The 19,581-nt window shown below is 38.5% G+C and overlaps 1 protein-coding gene across 1 annotated transcript in view; it reads right to left on the minus strand.

The window, feature by feature from the left end:
* Positions 1-19,581, minus strand: part of PALLD (palladin, cytoskeletal associated protein) — a 268,198-nt gene that overhangs the window by 224,868 nt on the left and 23,749 nt on the right. The window contains exons 2-3 of the mRNA XM_042983655.1: positions 10,468-10,646; positions 662-728 (exon numbers count right to left, since the gene is read on the minus strand). Of these exons, the coding sequence (XP_042839589.1) occupies positions 662-669 (8 nt within the window). The 5' untranslated portion in view covers positions 670-728; positions 10,468-10,646. The remainder of the gene's footprint in view (positions 1-661; positions 729-10,467; positions 10,647-19,581) is intronic.

Below are 19,581 nucleotides of genomic sequence, written 5' to 3' on the forward strand. Positions count from 1 at the left end.
CACATACATATATATATATACACACACATATATATATATATATATGCGCTCCTGGATAGATATAATTGTCATGTATATACTAGCAGATCAAAGAAATTGATTAGCACAGTCTCAATATTCATGGCGTTTTCTGCAAGATTCTGGTAGGTTTGATTTTATTTTTGCAAAAACTTTATTATTAATATCAATTTACATAATTATTATTTTGGGAAATAACCCATCTGTCTTCCTAAGAATAACTAAATTTTACCATTTTCATAAGATCTAACCAGTAATAGACTTTATCCAAATGGAAACCCATTTCTGGCTTAATCAGACATTTTCCAGTTTGTATCAATAAAGTGGTCCTCCTTTATATTTTGGTAATGATTTAACTAGTTTCCTCTCGATGTGACTGTTAGTTTTACATATTTATAACCAGTTAGTTGTCATTGAGACTAACATTGTATATGGTTTGATTTTGGCATCTCAATGATGAAATGCAGACTTCAAAGTCTACATTCCTAAGTAAAAAAAAAATGTGTTCACGTTCAGATATTTGATCTTTGACTGACATCAGCAGACCTCTTCCTTCAAAGCACAATGCATGCTGCTTTGTACCCCAACGATTCTCGTGACATTCTTTGTTATACAGACAATTGATGGGATCATAGGCACTCACTGTGGCATGGCTCCAGGTTTTGATTTGAAAGCTAAACTTTCACTCTCTGAATCTGTTGAACTGGCACCTGAAAAAGTAGAAAATGACAAAATTAAGATTTGAGGGTATCTAGAACTGCTTCAGAGAGTACTATTTTTCATTTTTAAATAACATACAATGTCTTATTTTGAAATAGGGAATGATTCAGACCATTTTTATTTGGACTGTTTTTTCAGAAAACTACTTAAAGATCTACTATAAAAAGCTTTCTTCAAAGCAGTTGTTTTGAATGCCAAATTTACTATTAATTTCATTTATCACTTTGGCCACCACTACCAAATTTCTAAGTGGCTTATAAACTATGAAATAAATGTATGTGTCTGTGTAAAACATCCAAGGTTTTAAACTTTAACCCTTTCTTGGGAGATTACATTGTGTGGATTCTCAATGTCTTCATTACTCATTAATTAGGAGATGTTTTCTGAGTCTTTGATAAATTAGAACAAAACAGTGGCTTCATTCTTGACTAAGAATGTCTCCAATTTTGGATCACACTCTCCCAAATTCATTCGCTTCTTTACTGTTTGTGAATTGAGGGTCACCTTATGTTTTTAGTCAAAATACAAAATGTACTTAACATTTTAATGCTCATGTGTTTTGTCACAAGAGATTTTAGGTGACAGATTTAAAATAAGCGTGATTAGAGGTATACTCTTGGTATTGCTTTTATGAGATGTATTTGACTTGAGTTAAAGATACTTTAATATAAAATAATACATGCTTACAGAAAAGTAACCAAAGAGAGAATTGTGTGACATAATACTACAGTATCTTCCTTAATGCCATTCTGCACATGCTAATGTATATTTGTCAGATAAACTTATTAACATACATTTATGTATATGTCTATACAAATGGAATCACACTATATGTACTCTTTGCAGTATATTTTAAATACATTTAGAATATATGCATTAACGTAATTTCTTGGATGGCTACCCCATGCTACTTTCCATGACTGTATTTTTCTAGTCTTTTATTAATGTTTTAACAGTCATGTTTAAGTAACTCTGCTGGAATGTTTGCTGTCCCTTCGTATTTATTTAATACTTAGTATAGACTTTCTTCACTTAGTTCCTGCACTATCACAGTAGATTCTTATCTTGTCTTCTTAGGTCAGTCTTCAAACTCTTTATCATTTTTTAATGTAACATGTTAAAAAAAAAAAACTAAGATGATGAGTTTCTATTCCGTAAATTTAAAAACCTAAAACCCTGCTATTTAGTGACTCGCATGATTTCCAACCAGATTTTCTAGCTCTATCGGCCAAATTCCATGTCCTAGAACCCCAATGCAAAGAGTTGAACATAATGGCGTGCACTCCACTAGGGAATGGGAATATAGCAGCAAATACCCACCCACCAACCCACCCCTGCCCTTGTGGAGTTGACATTCTTTTGAAGGCACAAATGACAAGATAAATACATGACATGGCATTGAGGGAAATGAGAAAACACACATCAGAATAGGGAAGGAGGGAATGGAGCGGGATGCAATCTGAAGTAGGGTAGCAAGGAAGGTTCCATCAAGACGGGAACTTTGAATAAAGATCCAAAGGAAGGGAGGGCTTTCCCTTCTTGGTCTTTTCTTATGTTTGTATGTTTAATTCTATTATTCACTCTCATAGGAAACTCTTACCTTGTCTTCTCTCGATAGCGTTTTAAGATCAGCCCAGTAATTTTTTCTGTGCTTTGTCTTCTCTGAACTCCCCATGTTCTTACTTTACTACTCAGGTCCTTTATAACATCCTATATGCTAGAAAATTGTAAGTTCTTTGAAAAATTGAGGTGGAGTTAGTTACCAATTTTTGAGTACTTACTACTTGCCTGGCAATCTGCTTTGCACTTTATAACATTATATATATATTTTTAATGTTTATTTATTTTTGAGAAAGACAGCACAAGCAGGGGAGGGGCAGAGAGAGAGGGAGACACAGAATCCAAAGCAGCTCCAGGCTGTCAGCATAGAGCCTGATGCAGGGCTCGAACTCACGAGCCGTGAGATCTTTACCTGAGCCGAAGTCACATGCCCAACTGACTGAGCCACCCAGGTGCCCCTATTACATTATTTTAAATGTTTATTTTTGAGAGATACAGAGAGAGACAGCATGTGATCAGAGAAGGGGCAGAGATGGAGGTGGGAATAGAGGATCTGAAGCAGGCTCTGCACTGACAACAGAGAGCCTGATATGGGGCCCAAACTCACGAACCGTGAGATTATGATCTGAGCCATAACTGAATGCTTAACTAACTGAGCCACCCAGGTGCCCCAACATTTAATTACAATAACTCACCTAAGAGGTGAACTATGTCCAATTACACATCAGAAAATTGAGGAACCAAGAGATCAAGTAATTTGCATATGGTCACATAACTAGAAAGCAGTGGTGAGAGGCTTTTTGAACTTGTGGTCCATGACTTCCCTCGTACCGTTATGACCTTCACGTGCCATGGAGGTCTGTAACTCCTCTGAGGGCTTATTTTCATGCCTCGCTAATGGCAGACCTGCAACTTTTTGTAGAATGAGTGAATGGAACCTTGGGAACTGCGACACTTGTCTGGGGTTGGAAAGTGAACTAAGCAACCACAGAAGAGCAGCATGCTATGGGGCAGCAGCGGGAGGCAAGTCTAGAAATGGAAGGTGAGATGTAGAAGACAGGGCCACAGCATTTGGACTTCGTTCTAGGCACTGAGATCGGTGATGGGGAAAGTGAGTCATGCAGGATGAGCTGGGGGAGTAACAAAATCAAAGAGCAGCACAACCGGCCAACCATCACAAACAGATGACAGAGGGGCACCTGGGTGGCACAGTCGGTGGGGCTCTTGGTCTTGACTCAGGTGGTGACCTTGCAGTTTGTGAGTTCGAGCCCCTTGTGGGGCTCTGGCTGGTGGCACAGAGCCTGCTTGGGATTCTGTCTCTCCTCCTTTCTGCCCCTCCCCCGCTTGTGTGCAAGCTCTCTCAAAATTAAAAAAAAATTTTTTTTTTTAAATAGGTGATAGAGATGGAAGGAGGAGGAGGTATGGGAAGGGAGCTGGGGAAACATGAGCAACAATCAGTAGACTCCATTACCAGAAAATCATGGGTCATCTGAGATCAATTTTACTAGAGTCGCCGGAGTTTTAAAGAGGGAGAGGGTAGCAAAAGTCCTACAGAAGTTATCACAGATGCTCTCAAAGTGGCTAGAAATTGGGGACACCAATAGCTGTTTTTCATCTGATTCCAAACATTTAATAGATCTTAAAAATAAAATCCCCTGATTACTTAGAAAGTCTTTCTTTTTTTCAAATTCCTTTTTTCCAGCTGATTTTCAGAGAAAGGTAAAGGGCCAAAAAGGTTTCAACCCCTGGAAAAGACAACCTTTGCTAGTTTTTGCACACCTGTCCAACCCTCGTGAAATCTCAAAGTCACCTTGTGTCTCAGGTGTCAGAGCAGCTCTTGCAGACGGTGGTGGATCAAATCTCCCTCTCTGTGCCAGCAAGTTCCCTTCCCCCCTCAAGGATTCTTCCCTCCCTCTCTCCTTCTGTCTCCTCCCTTTGGTCATCTGCTTTGCACCTGCTAGTCAGGAAAGGACATTCCTGTCTCTGGTTAACATTTTCGTATTCACCGAACCACCACTTTCAGTTTTTGATGGAAGCTCCAGTCTGACATGTTCCAGAACTTACAATTACTATCCGTCTATCTGTTCATCAGCCTAAATGCTATTTCTATATTGCTCCCCACACAGAGGGAGGGAATCAAATGCCCATGATCTCTGCTCTATTCTGAAGATACAAGTGCCAGTGCAAATGTCACAAAGATACACCTGCTATCTTGCCTTTAAAAGGTGTTCTCTTTTCACTTAAAGAACGTACCCTATTTAATACTTCCTCACAGGAAAAGACCCAGAAAATGCCCAATAGCAACAATTAAAGAAAAAAAAATCATTTGGAATACCACCACTCAGGATACTTTGGGGTATATCCTTCCAAAGTCTTCCAAAGTCTGTCTAAAAATGCATAAACATTTTAAAAGATGATGTTATGCATATTGCTAAGTTATTGCTCGTTCCCCCTACTCAATACATTGTGAAACACCTTTCTATGACATCAGATACCTACTTTATAATTTTCTAATGGCTGCTTTAAATACACATGGGCAGCTTTACAATAATTTTATCTCTGCACTAGGAATGGATATATTATTTCCATTTTTAAGTATTTTCCTAGAAAGGTGTGTAGAATAGCAATACATCAAAATGCCCATTTGCCTCACCCTCATGAAAACACTAGGTTTTCATTGTTTTTGTCTATTTGGCATCCTCCTTGACGAAGGAAAAAAAAGCCACATTTCTAGGTGGAAGCAAGCTGGAAGTAAATGATACAGCTTCAACTTCGGCAAACAGGAAGTCTTCATGAAAGCAAGTATCAACCATTTGAAACTATATATTCACATATTAAATATATATTTGAGACCTTGAGAGACTTTAGTGAAACCAGCCTCACAGAGAAACTCCTGGAGTTCAGCCCGTGTGCATATTCTGCCTTTCAAAATTTAAGGAGTGACTATACTCTGTCCCCATACGAGTTACTCATTTTCTCCCTCCCTACTCTCTCAGTTGCTATAATCACCAGTGCAGCAATAATCATTTAAGACTCAGATAAGACCAACGGAAACAATGCCAAGGGTTTAAAATTTTATAAATGATGAATGACTATAAAGACATTAAAATGATTTTTAAAGATTGTTTAATGCCATGGGTAGATGTTTGTGACAGGTTAAGTTTAAAACAAGGTACAAAGGAATACGTAGAGTAAAATATACACATACAGGATAAAGACTGGAAAGATCAAAATATTAAGAGTAACCGTCACAGAGCAGTAGCATTACACTTGATTTTTATACCTTCCTTTTATGTGTGTGTTTTCAGTTTCTAAAAATAAAACTGTGCTATTTTTATAATAGTAATCATAGCTCACACTCTGTATCAAGGCACTGCTCTCAATCCTTATAGCAATCCAATTTTCTCCCAGAGGAGATGGAGGAAATGAAGCATAGAGCCACTGAAAAACTGTTCAAGGTCATGGAACTAGAAGCTAAGCTAGCCAGAAAATATTATAGAAATATTTAAAAATAAATAATGTGAAAAATGGCCAAGGCTGTGCTTAGATTCCTTCAGCTTCTCTTAGTGTATTTTTAATTTTTTTAGGACATTTATTTATATTTGAAACAGAGAGAGAGCATGAGCAGGGGAAGGGTAGAGAGAGAGGGAAATGGAGAATCTGAAGCAGGCTCCAGGCTGAGCCATCAGCACAGAGCCCGATGTGGGATTCAAACTCACTAACTGTGAGATCATCACCTGAGCCGAAGTCGGATGCCCAGCTGACTGAGCCACCCAGGTGCCCCTTAGTGTATTTTTAAAATCCAGGAGAAGAAACCATGTACTCAGAGGGGCTTTACCCTGCTGAGATCAACAGGAGCCATTACTCATACAACATCTCAGCATGTTTCAAAATGTCCCTTAAAAGGGGCACATGTTTTACCTGATTACTCGAAGCACTGAGAACCTATAAATGTCACACAAGATCTGCCACGGTGCATTACACTCGCTCAAGTATCCCTGCGTCTTCCCCACATTCCTGCCCTCCTCTCCGTCCAACTCCTACAAGGCCAGGTTTAATCCCACTTCCTTCATCCCAATTTCAGGACCACCATCCTATCCCGCCTTCTTTGCAGTTCCTAAAGCTGTAATGATCTGTGTAACCCATTTTACAATCAGAAGAGGGTGACAATGGTGGAAACTGGAGGTGTCTGGATTTCACATGCTGACATTTACCTTTCCTGTTTATATTATGAATTTAAGATTATCTCTTTGCCACCTAGTCCTGGAGGGTACCCTCCTCACCATCTAGGCCAGATTCCATCTCCTTTCTCCTTTTCCAAGACTTTGGTCTCATTCTTTCTTGCCCTTCTACATGATCTAGGTTTTCCCTCTTGGATTATTTGCATTGGCATAGGACACATACTCTAGTTATTTTGGTATGAAAACAAATAAGCAAACAAAGTGAAAAAAAAATATTTTTTACCCCACAGTTCTTCCCAGATTCTGGCTCACACCTCTGCTGATGGTTGAACAAAACTTCCGCAACATGATCTATTATTTGTTGCTTCTCTTCCCATATTTTGCACACATTTTCTCAACTCATTCCATTTGACCGTTGTGCTCTCCAGATTCCCCAAACCCCTCTTGTTAAAATCACCAACAACATCCTCAGTGGTTTCCTCCTTGTCCTCATCTCATTTGGGCTCTCAAGCATCTGGAGAGCGAGCTGGCATCGTCCTCTCTCCCGAAACAGGTCTTCTGCCTCCTCTTACACCACCCTGACTAGTTTCTCTCCCATCCCAGGGCCATCCTCTTGGAAGTTCAACATGTAGGAAAGATTATCCCAGGCGCAGACTGAGATTTAAGCTGTAATTTATTTTGTGTCATTCTAAAACTTGCTGCAGAAGACAGTGAAATTTAGACAGTTTCCAACCACTACATTAAGTTTTTAGAGGTTTTGTTGAGACTCTGAAGTTCTATAAAAAAATGTCCTACCCTCAGTAGATCCTGCAAATGACTGCATGCTGACACAGTAATAGCAGCGTGGCTTAGGATACAATTCAGTAGGGATGTGTCTGAGCCTAATTCAGTGCTGGAATGAGTACATATAAAAATTTCTTACTTTCAGTCATAATATGAGCATAAGAATTTATGTGAAATTCTCTTCTATTACATGTAATTGTTCTTTGGGATGAAAATACACAAAAATCTCATTTTTTTTCCCTGTGAATTATGATCCAAACTTTACAAGGCCAAGGAGCCAGTTTTCCGAAGTACCTTGTATTAGGCTTAGGAGACTAACTCCTAATGGATCTTTATTCTTGCTCTGCCCAGGTCCCTCACCCTCTCCTCACACACAGTCTGTCTGAACTCACAGATACCTGCTGGCTGGTTGGCTAAGTAAGTCCACTGTTACAGCGCACTGGGAAAAAATCCATCATCTTTGTTAAAGTCCTGGCACGGTATATAGAACCAGAGATTACTTCTCACATATTGATAACTCATCCAAATGATTTCAAAGGCAGAAGTGGACCGGCAGTTCAGGAGCTTCCATACAGAAGAGTCCAATTTTTTTTTCAATATATGAAGTTTATTGTCAAATTGGTTTCCATACAACACCCAGTGCTCATCCCAAAAGGTGCCCTCCTCAATACCCATCACCCACCGCCCCTCCCTCCCACCCCCCATTAACCCTCAGCTTGTTCTCAGTTTTTAAGAGTTTCTTATGCTTTGGCTCTCTTCCACTCTAACCTCTTTTTTTTTTCCTTCCCCTCCCCCATGGGTTCCTGTTAAGTTTCTCAGGATCCACATAAGAGTGAAACCATATGGTATCTGTCTTTCTCTGTATGGCTTATTTCACTTAGCATAACACCCTCCATATCCATCCACGTTGCTACAAAGGGCCATATTTCATTCTTTCTCATTGCCACGTAGTACTCCATTGTGTATATAAACAATTTTTTTATCCATTCATCAGTTGATGGACATTTAGGCTCAGAAGCGCCCAATTTACTGAAATAAAAATACAGACTGTGGTGGGAATGTTTTGGGTCTACCAGATTTAGATATTAAAACTGATTTTAGAGGTAGAGAAATATTTCCTTTCATTATATGAAAAGTAGGTTTATCTTACATATCTTCCAGTTAACCTTTTTAAGCTAATCTGTATCCCTGTAACACGGATACATTTTTATTATATCACTTATTATAACATCACTTAGAATCTAGTTATTTTTTTTTAACGTGCCCATCTCTGCTGTTAGATTGGGAACTCCTTGATACTTGAAGAATGGGTCTTAATCATGTTTGTACCTGCATTATCTGACCACAGGAGGACATTCAATGCAGGCTGAAATGATCTGGTAGTCCATTCAACTGCATGTGATTTCACATAACACCTATAGTATAACAGCAATAAACTCTAAAATTCACCATATTTCACCATATTTCAGCAAAGCTAAAAGCAAATAAAACATTTGATTTTAAGAGGCTCTATCTGAAGTCAGATTTAGAAGACAAATCTGATCATCCTTAGCAAACAGGTTTCTTAGGCAAGTTTAAGTTCCCTTCATTGTATTCTAAAATACTTTACCATGTCTGCCACACAGCCCACCCATGGCTAAAACCGTTAACTTATTAAATTTTAAGTCTTTTTGTCATTCATTTAGCACTCTGAAACATGTATGACACAGTGGTTAAAAATCTGAGCCTTGCTTGAAGCAAGACTGCTTGGGTTCAAATCCCCAGGGGGCTTTGAAAGAGTCGCTTTAACCGCTCTGGGTCTCAGTTCACCATTTATAAAAAGGAGATACTGTACTAATAATATCTCATGGGCTTACAGAGAGGTTTTGATCATTATGCATGAGTATGTACACACTTATAAATGCCATGTAAATATTATTTATTGTTCTATAAAAAGTGTTTGCTTTCATTAACAGGGCAAGGTCCCTTGAGCTCACAGATATTCAAAGACAGTGCAGAGGATCCTTTTACTGAAAGTAAAGATACACACTTTTAGTCAGTGGTAATAGTTCCTCTAAAATTTCTTTTGTCAATTCTTGAAAGAGTCACAAATTATGATTCATATCTTGATTTCTTCTACTTTAAATAATAAAGAAATTTAGTGATATTAAACAGTTAAAAAACATAAAAAGATGAAGAGTAAGTTCATGAAGACCTCAAGGATTTTAATCTTTTTTTTGCATTTCAACTACTATTTTCTCTTCTGATTTTTTTTCTTTTTTTTGAGAGAGAGAGAATAAGAGGGAAAGAGAGAAAGAGAGAGACAGAGAGAGAGAGAGCCCGCACGCAAGCAGGGGAGGGTCAAAAGGACCCAGACAGAGAATCCTGAGGGAATGAGAGCTGGATCTCAGGATCTCACTACTGTGAGATCATGACCTGAGCCTAAATCAAGAGTCGGACGCTTAAGTGGCTGAGCCACCCAGACTCCCCTTAACTACTACTCTGAAAAGCAACCAATTAACAGAGTACTCACCAATTTATGGATATAGAAACAAAACATGTACTGTGGGTGCTTAAAACGTTTCCAACTTAAATTATAGGTATTGATCAAAATCCAATAATAGTGTAAAACTATATACTTTCACGTCAAGCTTTCTAATTCCCCACAGGCTGAGTCTTGTCAAGAACAAAAGAAATATTCTACTCTCTGCCTACCCGTTTTCTAATACAACACTGATCCTTGAAGTTTTTTCATCCTGAAATTGCAAGTTCACCATACATTTAGCTGGAATAACGGAATTTCACAAAAGAGGCAAAAATTCTAGAATTGAATACAAATGAGAACATTTAAAAATATTCAATCATTTAGCATTCCCATGAATGATTTCCCAAGTCATTTATAGTTTAACTCTATCTGGTCGATAGACACGGTTTTTCTAGATGTTCCCATTCTCTCTTCACTAGAGAAATCAAAAATGAGTTAGACACTTTACATTTTAAGTAAATTCAAGTTAACGCAGCTGAAATGTTTTCAATTAAAAGGAACAAATATTGACATTAGCTGATGTATGCCCAAGTGTCAGACTGTTCATTATAAAATTCTCAGGAGAAATGAGGTTTGAATCACGCCATTATGCTGTTTGCATTGGGAAGGCATGTTCATAGGGAAGCTCTACTCAAGCTATCAGACCCCAACCACCCCTTTAAATCATGCACCTCTCCTTACCTTCGATGAACACCTCGGCAGATGTTGTGTCTGAGCCGCTGGGGTTTGTAGCCAGACAGGTATAGCGACCTGTGTCGTCCTCAAAGGCCTCGGCTATGACCAGGGTGTGGAGGTCCCCACCCTCACAGCGGATCTGAATGTCGGGAGTGTCCTGTAGCTCCTTCCCCTCACAGAACCATCTGCAGGCCAAATGGAGGTCAAAGGACAGGAGAGAAAGAAAGGAAATGGTGATGTTTAAAACAATAAAGCAGAAGTGAAAGGCTGTAATAAGATGCTTGTTTGATTAAAAAAAAAAAAAAAAAAAAAGATCTGTGATGTTACTGAGGGAAACCTTAGAGACCGTGAAATTAATGACTAGACATTGCCCATAGGTTTTCTTTGTAAAGCATCTTGTACATTTTATCAACTTCAAAATAAGGGATATCACCAAACTTGGAAAGACCGTTTTAGTTACAAAATAAAAGGAACAGAAATTCAAAGTGTCTTCTTATAAAATGTTTTATCGTAGATGCCTCTTACAACTTTATGATTCTTACCTAAAGAAAAATATGAAATCTAAACATTATGCTCAAAATATCTAATGTATCAGGGGAAACTAGTCATCATGTTGAAAAATCGTAGGCAGCACTATTTTTGTTGACCCTAAGACTCCCGATCAGCTGAGCAATAGCAGATTTAATGGCTTCCACATTTCTGGTATTTACAAACCTTTCTAGCAGACCGCCTGGCCTCCACGAGGTAGAGAGATGCTGGCTGTGCTGTAATTCATTCTTGCTGGTCAGCACTTTTCCTCCTCCAAACAACCAGGACCTGGGTGTAAGAGGCTGCAGGCTGCCAGACTGTTTTAGCACATGCTCTCTCTCTCACACACTTGCCTTATTCCCCCAGCACCTCATACTCTCAACAGGATTTTCACAAAAAAAACATGAAGCTGCCCTAAAACCTCCCCTAAATGTGATTTATTTTTAAAGAAATATGTAGGAATGTACCACTTGCAACCAAAAGCAATGAAGTCTCTGGGACAGTATTGTCCGCTTACCTCTTAATCAGCACTCAGATTTCCTCTGAGTCTCATATTCTATGAAATTCTTTGGATTTTGCGTCCTTTTATAAAAATAGGGCATTAGAGACTTTTTTCTATATTGAGATAGAATATAGGTATTTATATTTAATCTGAAAATAAAACCAGTTTGCTAATACTACTCAGGGGATTAATTCTAGAAACTTAAAAATTAAATACGGGTTAGTCGTAAAAGGACAGATAAGACTTTGGGAATTAGAAAACATTTACCACCACCACTCAGTCAGCAGAGCATCCTCAGCAACAACACACATACTACTTCTGAGACTGTTGAGAAGGGCAGGATTTCTTAATTCTAGGGCATTTTCTCATTTCCTGTGTCTTCATACAGTCCCAGAGAACGTTCCAGCCTAGAGCCAGCTTCCAGTTCATTCTATCCTGTTCTCTTTCCATAGTCCCAGACCAGATCTTCACCCATGAGAACTGACTATGGATTCAGTTGATTTCCCCATCTGCAGTAAACTATAGATTCTTTCTCTATTCTATATCAGAATAAAGCTCTTCCCTACATACTTCAGTCTTTCAACTTCAGACCTGTCATTGAAGCCATTCATATACCTGGCCCTGATTTTATTTTTTTAACATTTTCCTATACTAACCCTCTGCTTCTATTAAATATTTGCATGAATTTATTATTTCCTACATAGTCCTCATGTATCACTTGCTGATTTTCCTTTGCCTATCCTTTCCCTTCCTTGGGATTCTCTCCTCCCCTCTTCATTAAACCCACCTAGGAACCACTCTTCCTCATAGTCAAGCTATAGGCTCCTTTAACAGACTAAATTCTACTGAACACATGCTTGCTGGGCACCTTCCATGTGGAAGGCGCTACATTACATCCTACAGGTAATGCCTGGTAAACTCTGCAACTAGTTGAGTTTATACTGTCAATAAGTGTCCTTATCTTCCATGGAAAAGACACAAACCAACATTTGGATGTGAAGTTAAGCATCATAAGTACAGTGGAGGTTTAAGAGAAGGAAAGAGTAACTGCTTTGGTTAGATCTGCTTCATAAGGAGACCTCTGCCTAGTACTCGAGGAGTGTGATATCTGGTCCTCTAACTCCTGGGTCAGCAAACCTACAGCCTGCAGCCCCCATAACCTGTTTTTGTATGGCCCATGAGCTGAGAATGTTTTTTAGATTTTTAAAATTTTTAAGAAAGAGGATAAACTTGTGATATATGCAAATTATAGAATGTCCAAATGTCAGAGTCTATCAAGTTTTTTGGGGAACACTGCCACGCTCGTTCACTAACTCATGGTCTCTGGCTGCTTTTGCATTACAGTGACAGAGTTGAGTAGTTGCATCAGAGGACATGGCCCACAAATCCTAAAATATTTACTATCTGGACTTTATAGAAAAACTTTGCCAACTCCTGCTCTAACTTCTTGCTCCTCAAAGTGTGATCCTTGGACCAGTCGCATCAGCATCATTTGGGAGTTTATGAGAAAGGCAGAATCTTGATCCTCATCCCAAATCTACTCCCGTCAGTTCAGATCCTCCAGGAAACTCATGTGCAGGCAAAGGTTAAGCAGTTCTGGCCTTTTAGGTTTTGACCATGCTAACCTGCATCACTGGGTCCTGGCTTTCCCTCTAGGATGCTCATTTCTTTAATATAGCAACCGTATTTGATGGGTCTTGTACCTCCAGTCCCTTGCACAAAAATGCATGCAGAATTACGTTCTGTTTCTCCTACCTCTGTACTAAACACATTTGAACATCTTTCCTTTGACAGTTGATCACATAGTATAGAAGCTATCACAAAGTGCTATTTCCTCATACTGTTATTTGAGGCCTACTGTATTCGTGCTTTATTTTCCCACCTAGGAAATAGGCTTCCTCATGGCAGAAAAAAATTCTTAACTTTTTTTATTGATCCATTGTGTATTGTATACTTGATGCTTTCAAAATACTATCTGCCACTTGTTATTCTGGAATATGCTTTCCATGAAAAACCCAATAGTGAAGGATCTATGGACTACTAGATCTGGAAGATGCTATATATTCTCACTTCTTGGTGTCTGCAATTCCCATTTTCTCATTAAAGGCCCAGAAAGTCTTGCGGAAAAGAAATTTAATGCTGTCTAATTTAGTATTTACTCAACTTATTTGACCATGAGATTCTTTCTAAATTTAGCATCTACTTTCTGAGTATATATTGCAGAATGCTTTCTAGCATACTTATCCCATACAATCTGTAGTTTTTGAAAAATGAAGACCAATTATAACCTGAGCAATGAATACGTATACGGCTGAAGACACTAATCTGTAAGCACAATAAAATACTTGAAATATACTTTAAAAATGGCAGAAGGAGTAAGGCATTTTCTGCAACGGTCTATTTTGTCTTCTGAGATGGTTCACCCTTGTCTTCAACAATTGCATATGGTGACACGGTTGGTGCTTTGCTTACAAACCATTAGATTGATCTGCTTCTTGCTTTCTAAACACTAATGCTATTTGTTCTCCAGCTCCATGAATTTAAAAAGCATCTCCCGATTGTAAAATACAGAAGACCCAGTGCAGAGAAAAGATGAAATTTGTCCCATTTCAGCATTAAGTACAATAATGAATGTGAGTCATTTATATTGCTTTGACACTCAGGAAAGTCAGATCGTTACTGATATTAAGTACCTGTCAAGTGACCAGTTCTATGTTGTTAAAATGTGGTTAAGATAGGGTGTGACTCAAGAGGGGGGGAAACTGCAAATATTTAGATGGCAGACTCCCTGTAGCAACAAGAAGGGCAGCGTGGTTCCTGGCCAATATTTAGATAAATGTGTTTAATTTATGATTGGAACCATTTGCACGCTGGAGCCAGCAAGGGCCTAGCAGAGGCTCAACTGTGACTTTAGGGAAGTTAGCTAGCCTTCCTGGTTCAGGTTCCTCATATATATGAGAACATGAGACTTTATAGCTGTAAAATTTCATGATTCTAAGGTTCTTGGTGAAATGGAAGGGTTTTATATTTAGGACTACATTTGAAATCTTTCCAGAAGTGATACAGAAATTTTTTGATGAAAGGTCCAAGTAATTAATGGCTTCGCTTCTATGAAATATACTAAATACAATAGCACTTCTAAGATTATATACCCACATTGGGTCCTTAAATGTGTCAAGGGACTTAGCACCTTGTCTTTATCACTACTGTGGTACTTGACTTCCAACATTCTATTGAAATCTGTTCTTCATGTGCCTCTCTATCCTACTAGAATACAACTTTTCCCAGGGTAGAGGCCTGGCCTTTTTAACTTATAAGCATACTATATGTTCCAGCACAATGTTTGGTATATGGAATGTATTAATCATACCTTTTTATTTTCTGTAATTCTGAGGCTTTGACATCTGGGCCTTGCTGATCCCAGAAAGACCAGCCATCCCAGAGCTAGCCCATTCTTCAAAATGGTAAATGACTCCTCTGGGTGCACATTCCATATGAAAGCTAATCCTTCTAGAGCCACATTCCCACCACCCCTTCTATTGGGCTCTCACACTCAGGGACACAATTGCCCTGCTCTAATCACCCCAGGGCCAGAGAGCAAAACACTAGGGGCAGCCCCTATGCCCAGGAGTTCCCTGTGATTATTCAAACTAGCCAATCTTAAATCTACTTACCCTGCTTCACCTCTTCCTACCTGCAGAAAATCCATAAAAGCTCTTACCCATGCTTCCCTCTCCTAGGGGGTACCTGGTGATTCCCCTGTGTTCCCCCATGGTGTAGCTCCTTAATCTTGGGAACTATGAAAAACTATCTTTCAATGGCAGTCCTGTCCTAGTCTATTGGCCTTACCATACGTGATATAAAATGCAGGTTTTTTTATTATTCTTTTAAAGGTTTATTTTTCGGGGGGGGGGGGGGGGGGGGAGGGGGCAGAGAGAGAGGAGACACAGAATCTGAAACAGCTCCAGGCTCTGAGCTGTCAGCACAGAGCCAAACGCAGGGCTCAAACTCGGGAATGGCAAGACCATGACCTAGGCTGACGTTGGATGCTTAATCAACTGAGCCACCCAGACACCCCATAAAACCTACATTTTTTTTTTAAAGTTTATTTATTTTTGACAGAGAGAGAGACAGAGACAGAGACATAGAGACAGAGCATGAGTGGGGGAGGGGCAGAGAGAGGGAGACACAATCTGAAGCAGGCTCCAGGCTTTGAGCTGTCAGCACAGAGCCCGATGCAGGGCTCGAACTCACAAACTGTGAGATCATGACCTGAACCGAAGTTGGATGCTCAACCGACTGAGCCACCCAGGCACTCCAAAACCTACATTTTAAAGCACTGAACTGATCAAAGAATTAGATTACACATGAAGAAAGGATTGAACCAATAGTTGAAATAATACCTATTACAGTTTTTGCCTTAAGGCATATACAGAGAGATGTCTATCTACCCTCACTTGCTCATTCCGAAGTACATCTTAAAAATACAAAATTAAACTCAAAATCATCTACTTCAAAACAGGAAATCAGCATTGTCTGATTCTTTATGTAATAGACAAAATACAAATCACTTTCTTGCCTAACCTAAGAGAATCCTGGAGATTTTAAGTACTGGTGCAACAAAGGAGATGGATGAGATGTACTCATGGCATGTTTGTTTTGCTAAGTTTCTTGAAGGTCATACTTCTATCAGCTTTCTGGAAAGGACTTAAGACATTCAGTATTCTTTAAAGAACAGGTAAAAGGTCTGTTGATTCATTTCTGACCTGAAATTTTTCCTATCTTACATTCTGGTTGCCAGTACAGTTTAGGAAAGGCAATACTGGTGTGGCAAGCCAGAAAAGAGAACAAAAACACAGGTCTGGTAAATGCGTGAAACAGGTAATGACACTGTGTTCTTTGCATACCCTGTGGCAGACATCTCTAATTGGTCGGAATATTCTTTGCTAGTGAAACTGGAGGTCTCAGAATTCTCAGCATGGCTGTTTGGGCAGGCAGGGTACAAAGCAACTGAAGTTGAAGTCTTCTGAAACAAAACACATTTGTCATACTCAATGTGGTGCCTTCTTGGAAGATAAATTTTTCCCTTTCCTCCAGATCCTGGAAGCTGTTCCTATTGTAAGAGTGGGGAGAGGGTTTGGTGGAGAGAGAACACGTGTGGAAGTGTGTAATATAGCTGGGAGAGTCTACTTAGGTAAAGTTCCACTGAAAGACACCCCTGGACTTTTTTTCATTCTATTCATTACACCTGGAAGTCATTTAACTAGTGCGTAAAACACTGGTTAGTATATTGGAAAATCAAAATGCTAATTATCTACATTCCCATTCTGTACTTCTAATAAATTTCAACTTGAATCAGACCTTGTCCATACTTCATTTTAACTATTAAATGGTTAAAATATATAACTACAATCTCATAGTTAGGATGAGGACACAATATTTGGGAACCATGATAGTCATAAGGACTTATACAAATTCAAATCGAGAGAGTAAATATGTATATATTTAATGCCTATTTTATGCCATGCACTTGGTAAATATGGCCTTATTTCCCTCAAAACCTTGTGGAGTAGTTCTCATTTTATCTTTAGATAACGGCTACTCTTATTTATGTATAGAAATTTAAAAAGGAAACAATGTGGATAATTAAATCCGGATAATCTTCACAATTTCATTTTCTTTAATACATTTAGTTTCATCTTTCATCAAACTTTTTATTATAGCTATAAACAAATTTTAACAAGTTTTACAGATTCTTCCCCTCTAATCTGGTGGAGCTAAGCAACCATGTGATTGCCATGTGATGGGGAGCTAAGGCGCAAACACTGAAAATTAGTGGAGTAAATCTCTATTCAAAAGAATTAAGAGTTGCTCGTATAGGAGTAAGCCAGTTGAGACTGATTGTCAGATTCCAAGGTCATAAACAGGGCATGAAAAGAATCTTGCATTAATCGGAAATAAAATGTAAAAAGGATTAGGAGATACAGTCATATTCATTCATTCATCAATCATTTATTCATTCATCAAGGGGTTGATGGCACCTTGACTCTAATCTAGGAATTCCTCGAGGGTACCAATGTCAGCTAAGTTGGATTTCTTATTTCATGAGGCCAGTGCTAGGCAAATAGAGAAGAAAACCCAACTATAGACCTAGGAAATACTGAATACACTTCATCTAATGAACAGAAGCTCTTCTATCACATGGAAGCACGTATGGCTTTCAAAAATTTTTAAAAATTGGCTATACCTTGATACATATAGATTAGAGGTTAGTTTTGGATAGAATACTTAGGTTAAACTTAGTTTATTAGAGAGGGGATAATGTTGTGAACTTTACAAGACTGGAATTTTTTTTGTTCATAAGAGATGACAGAGAAAAAAGGATCATAGTATTTAAAGGTCTGTAAGATGGCACATTTCTTTATATTACTCGTGCTGGGATTTTTTTTTTTTTGAAATCTACATTGTTTTAATAGATATATTTCTTCTTGTTGCATAATGTCTTTTTTTTTTCCGAAATTTTCAGACATTCCAGACTAAAAATGAGACAGTGCCAAAAATTCAAGGATCATATTATAGCACCAGCAGGATATGGCAGGATTGAAATTCAAGAAGGTGTTTTACATAGAAACGTTCAATATTTAATTGTTCACTTTCTACATTTCAAGGTGAGGTCAAATGTAACCTCTGATTTGGTTAGAGTTCGACTGTTGGAAGAGAGTGGCTGTATCTGACTGCAGTCACAGGAACTGCTTTGGTTAAGGATCAAAAGGGGTCACAAGGGTAACTAAAATCAGGGGGATCACAGCTGCTTCTGAACAAGAGACCTCCTTTGAAAACTAACAATCGTTTCCATTCTTGGGCAGTGTAAGAAAATTTTTAAGTTGACCTCTCTGATGTGGCCTTCCTTTTTTTCTTCTTAGGACCCTGGCAACTGGCAGTGAGGCTCAGAACTGTATTTAGGAGTGGGATACACATGTGGGAAAGCCCAGAACACTCTGGTTCTCCAAAACAGGACAATACTGTTGATTTTTTGATAATAAATTCAACTGTTAAATGGAAGGGACTAGCAAATCCACAGGCAAAGTGGAATATGTACTACCCAGCATGATATACTAATACTTTGTTTAAAAAAATCACATATGGCATCGCTTGGTTTAACCGTTGACTAGTACTATCGATTCAATACACAAACAGAAATACAGATTTTATGATTGACAGCCTCAGTATCTTTCTCATTTTGAACCACAACTATGTATTGTGGAAATTTTCTGTGCCCTGTATTTTAAACATGAACAAATTTTAAGATGGAAAAATCGGATTTATAAAATTTATAATGCTTCATCAATGAATCTTGGCTAATATTTTCCACCTCTAAGGAAAATGGTAAATCTTGGAAGCCAGTTAATAGAAAATTGAGTGCTTATTAAATAAAAGCCTTTAAGAATAGTTGAGTTTTCATTTTCTTCTCTAAGTCACGTTTCCGAATAGTCATGGAAAAACAAAGTTATGTTGAAAGATGTGTCTCCACTTTTACTTCCCAACTCCACTGATTTGTGCTTCCTACAAAAATTTATCTTCAAAGGGATAGCAATGATTATAGGAAGGCAAATTTAGCCTGCAGCTGCCCCTTTCTCCCTAAATACAAAGCAGCCACATGACTTCACAGAAGCACGCGGTCAAAGAAAACTAAAGGAACTAGTTTTTAAGATGCTATTATAATGGAAATCAAGGGGGGGGGGGGACCAATGGAACAAAACCCAGAGACATCAGTGGTTCCACAAGGGGTTTCTATTTTCTAGGTGTTCCTTTCTCCCAAAAGAATGATAGGAATGACAGTGCTCTCCCATGAAATGGGCATAAGTTCCCAATTTTGGTGATTGTCCAAGATGAATTTTATTTATGCCTGAGCTCAAAGTCAAGCCATCCGTAAATAGTGCATTTCATACATCCTCAATTAAACACCAATTAATTTTTATGGAGTATTTTTTGTCTTGTCACCAAGTATTTCTTAATTTTTTACACATGTTCACATTAACCACAAGACACACCATGTTTGTTCTGTCATGTGAATTTATAGGCAGACCAAA

This window comes from Panthera tigris, chromosome B1 (assembly GCF_018350195.1).
Source record: "Panthera tigris isolate Pti1 chromosome B1, P.tigris_Pti1_mat1.1, whole genome shotgun sequence".
Lineage (NCBI taxonomy): Eukaryota > Metazoa > Chordata > Mammalia > Carnivora > Felidae > Panthera > Panthera tigris.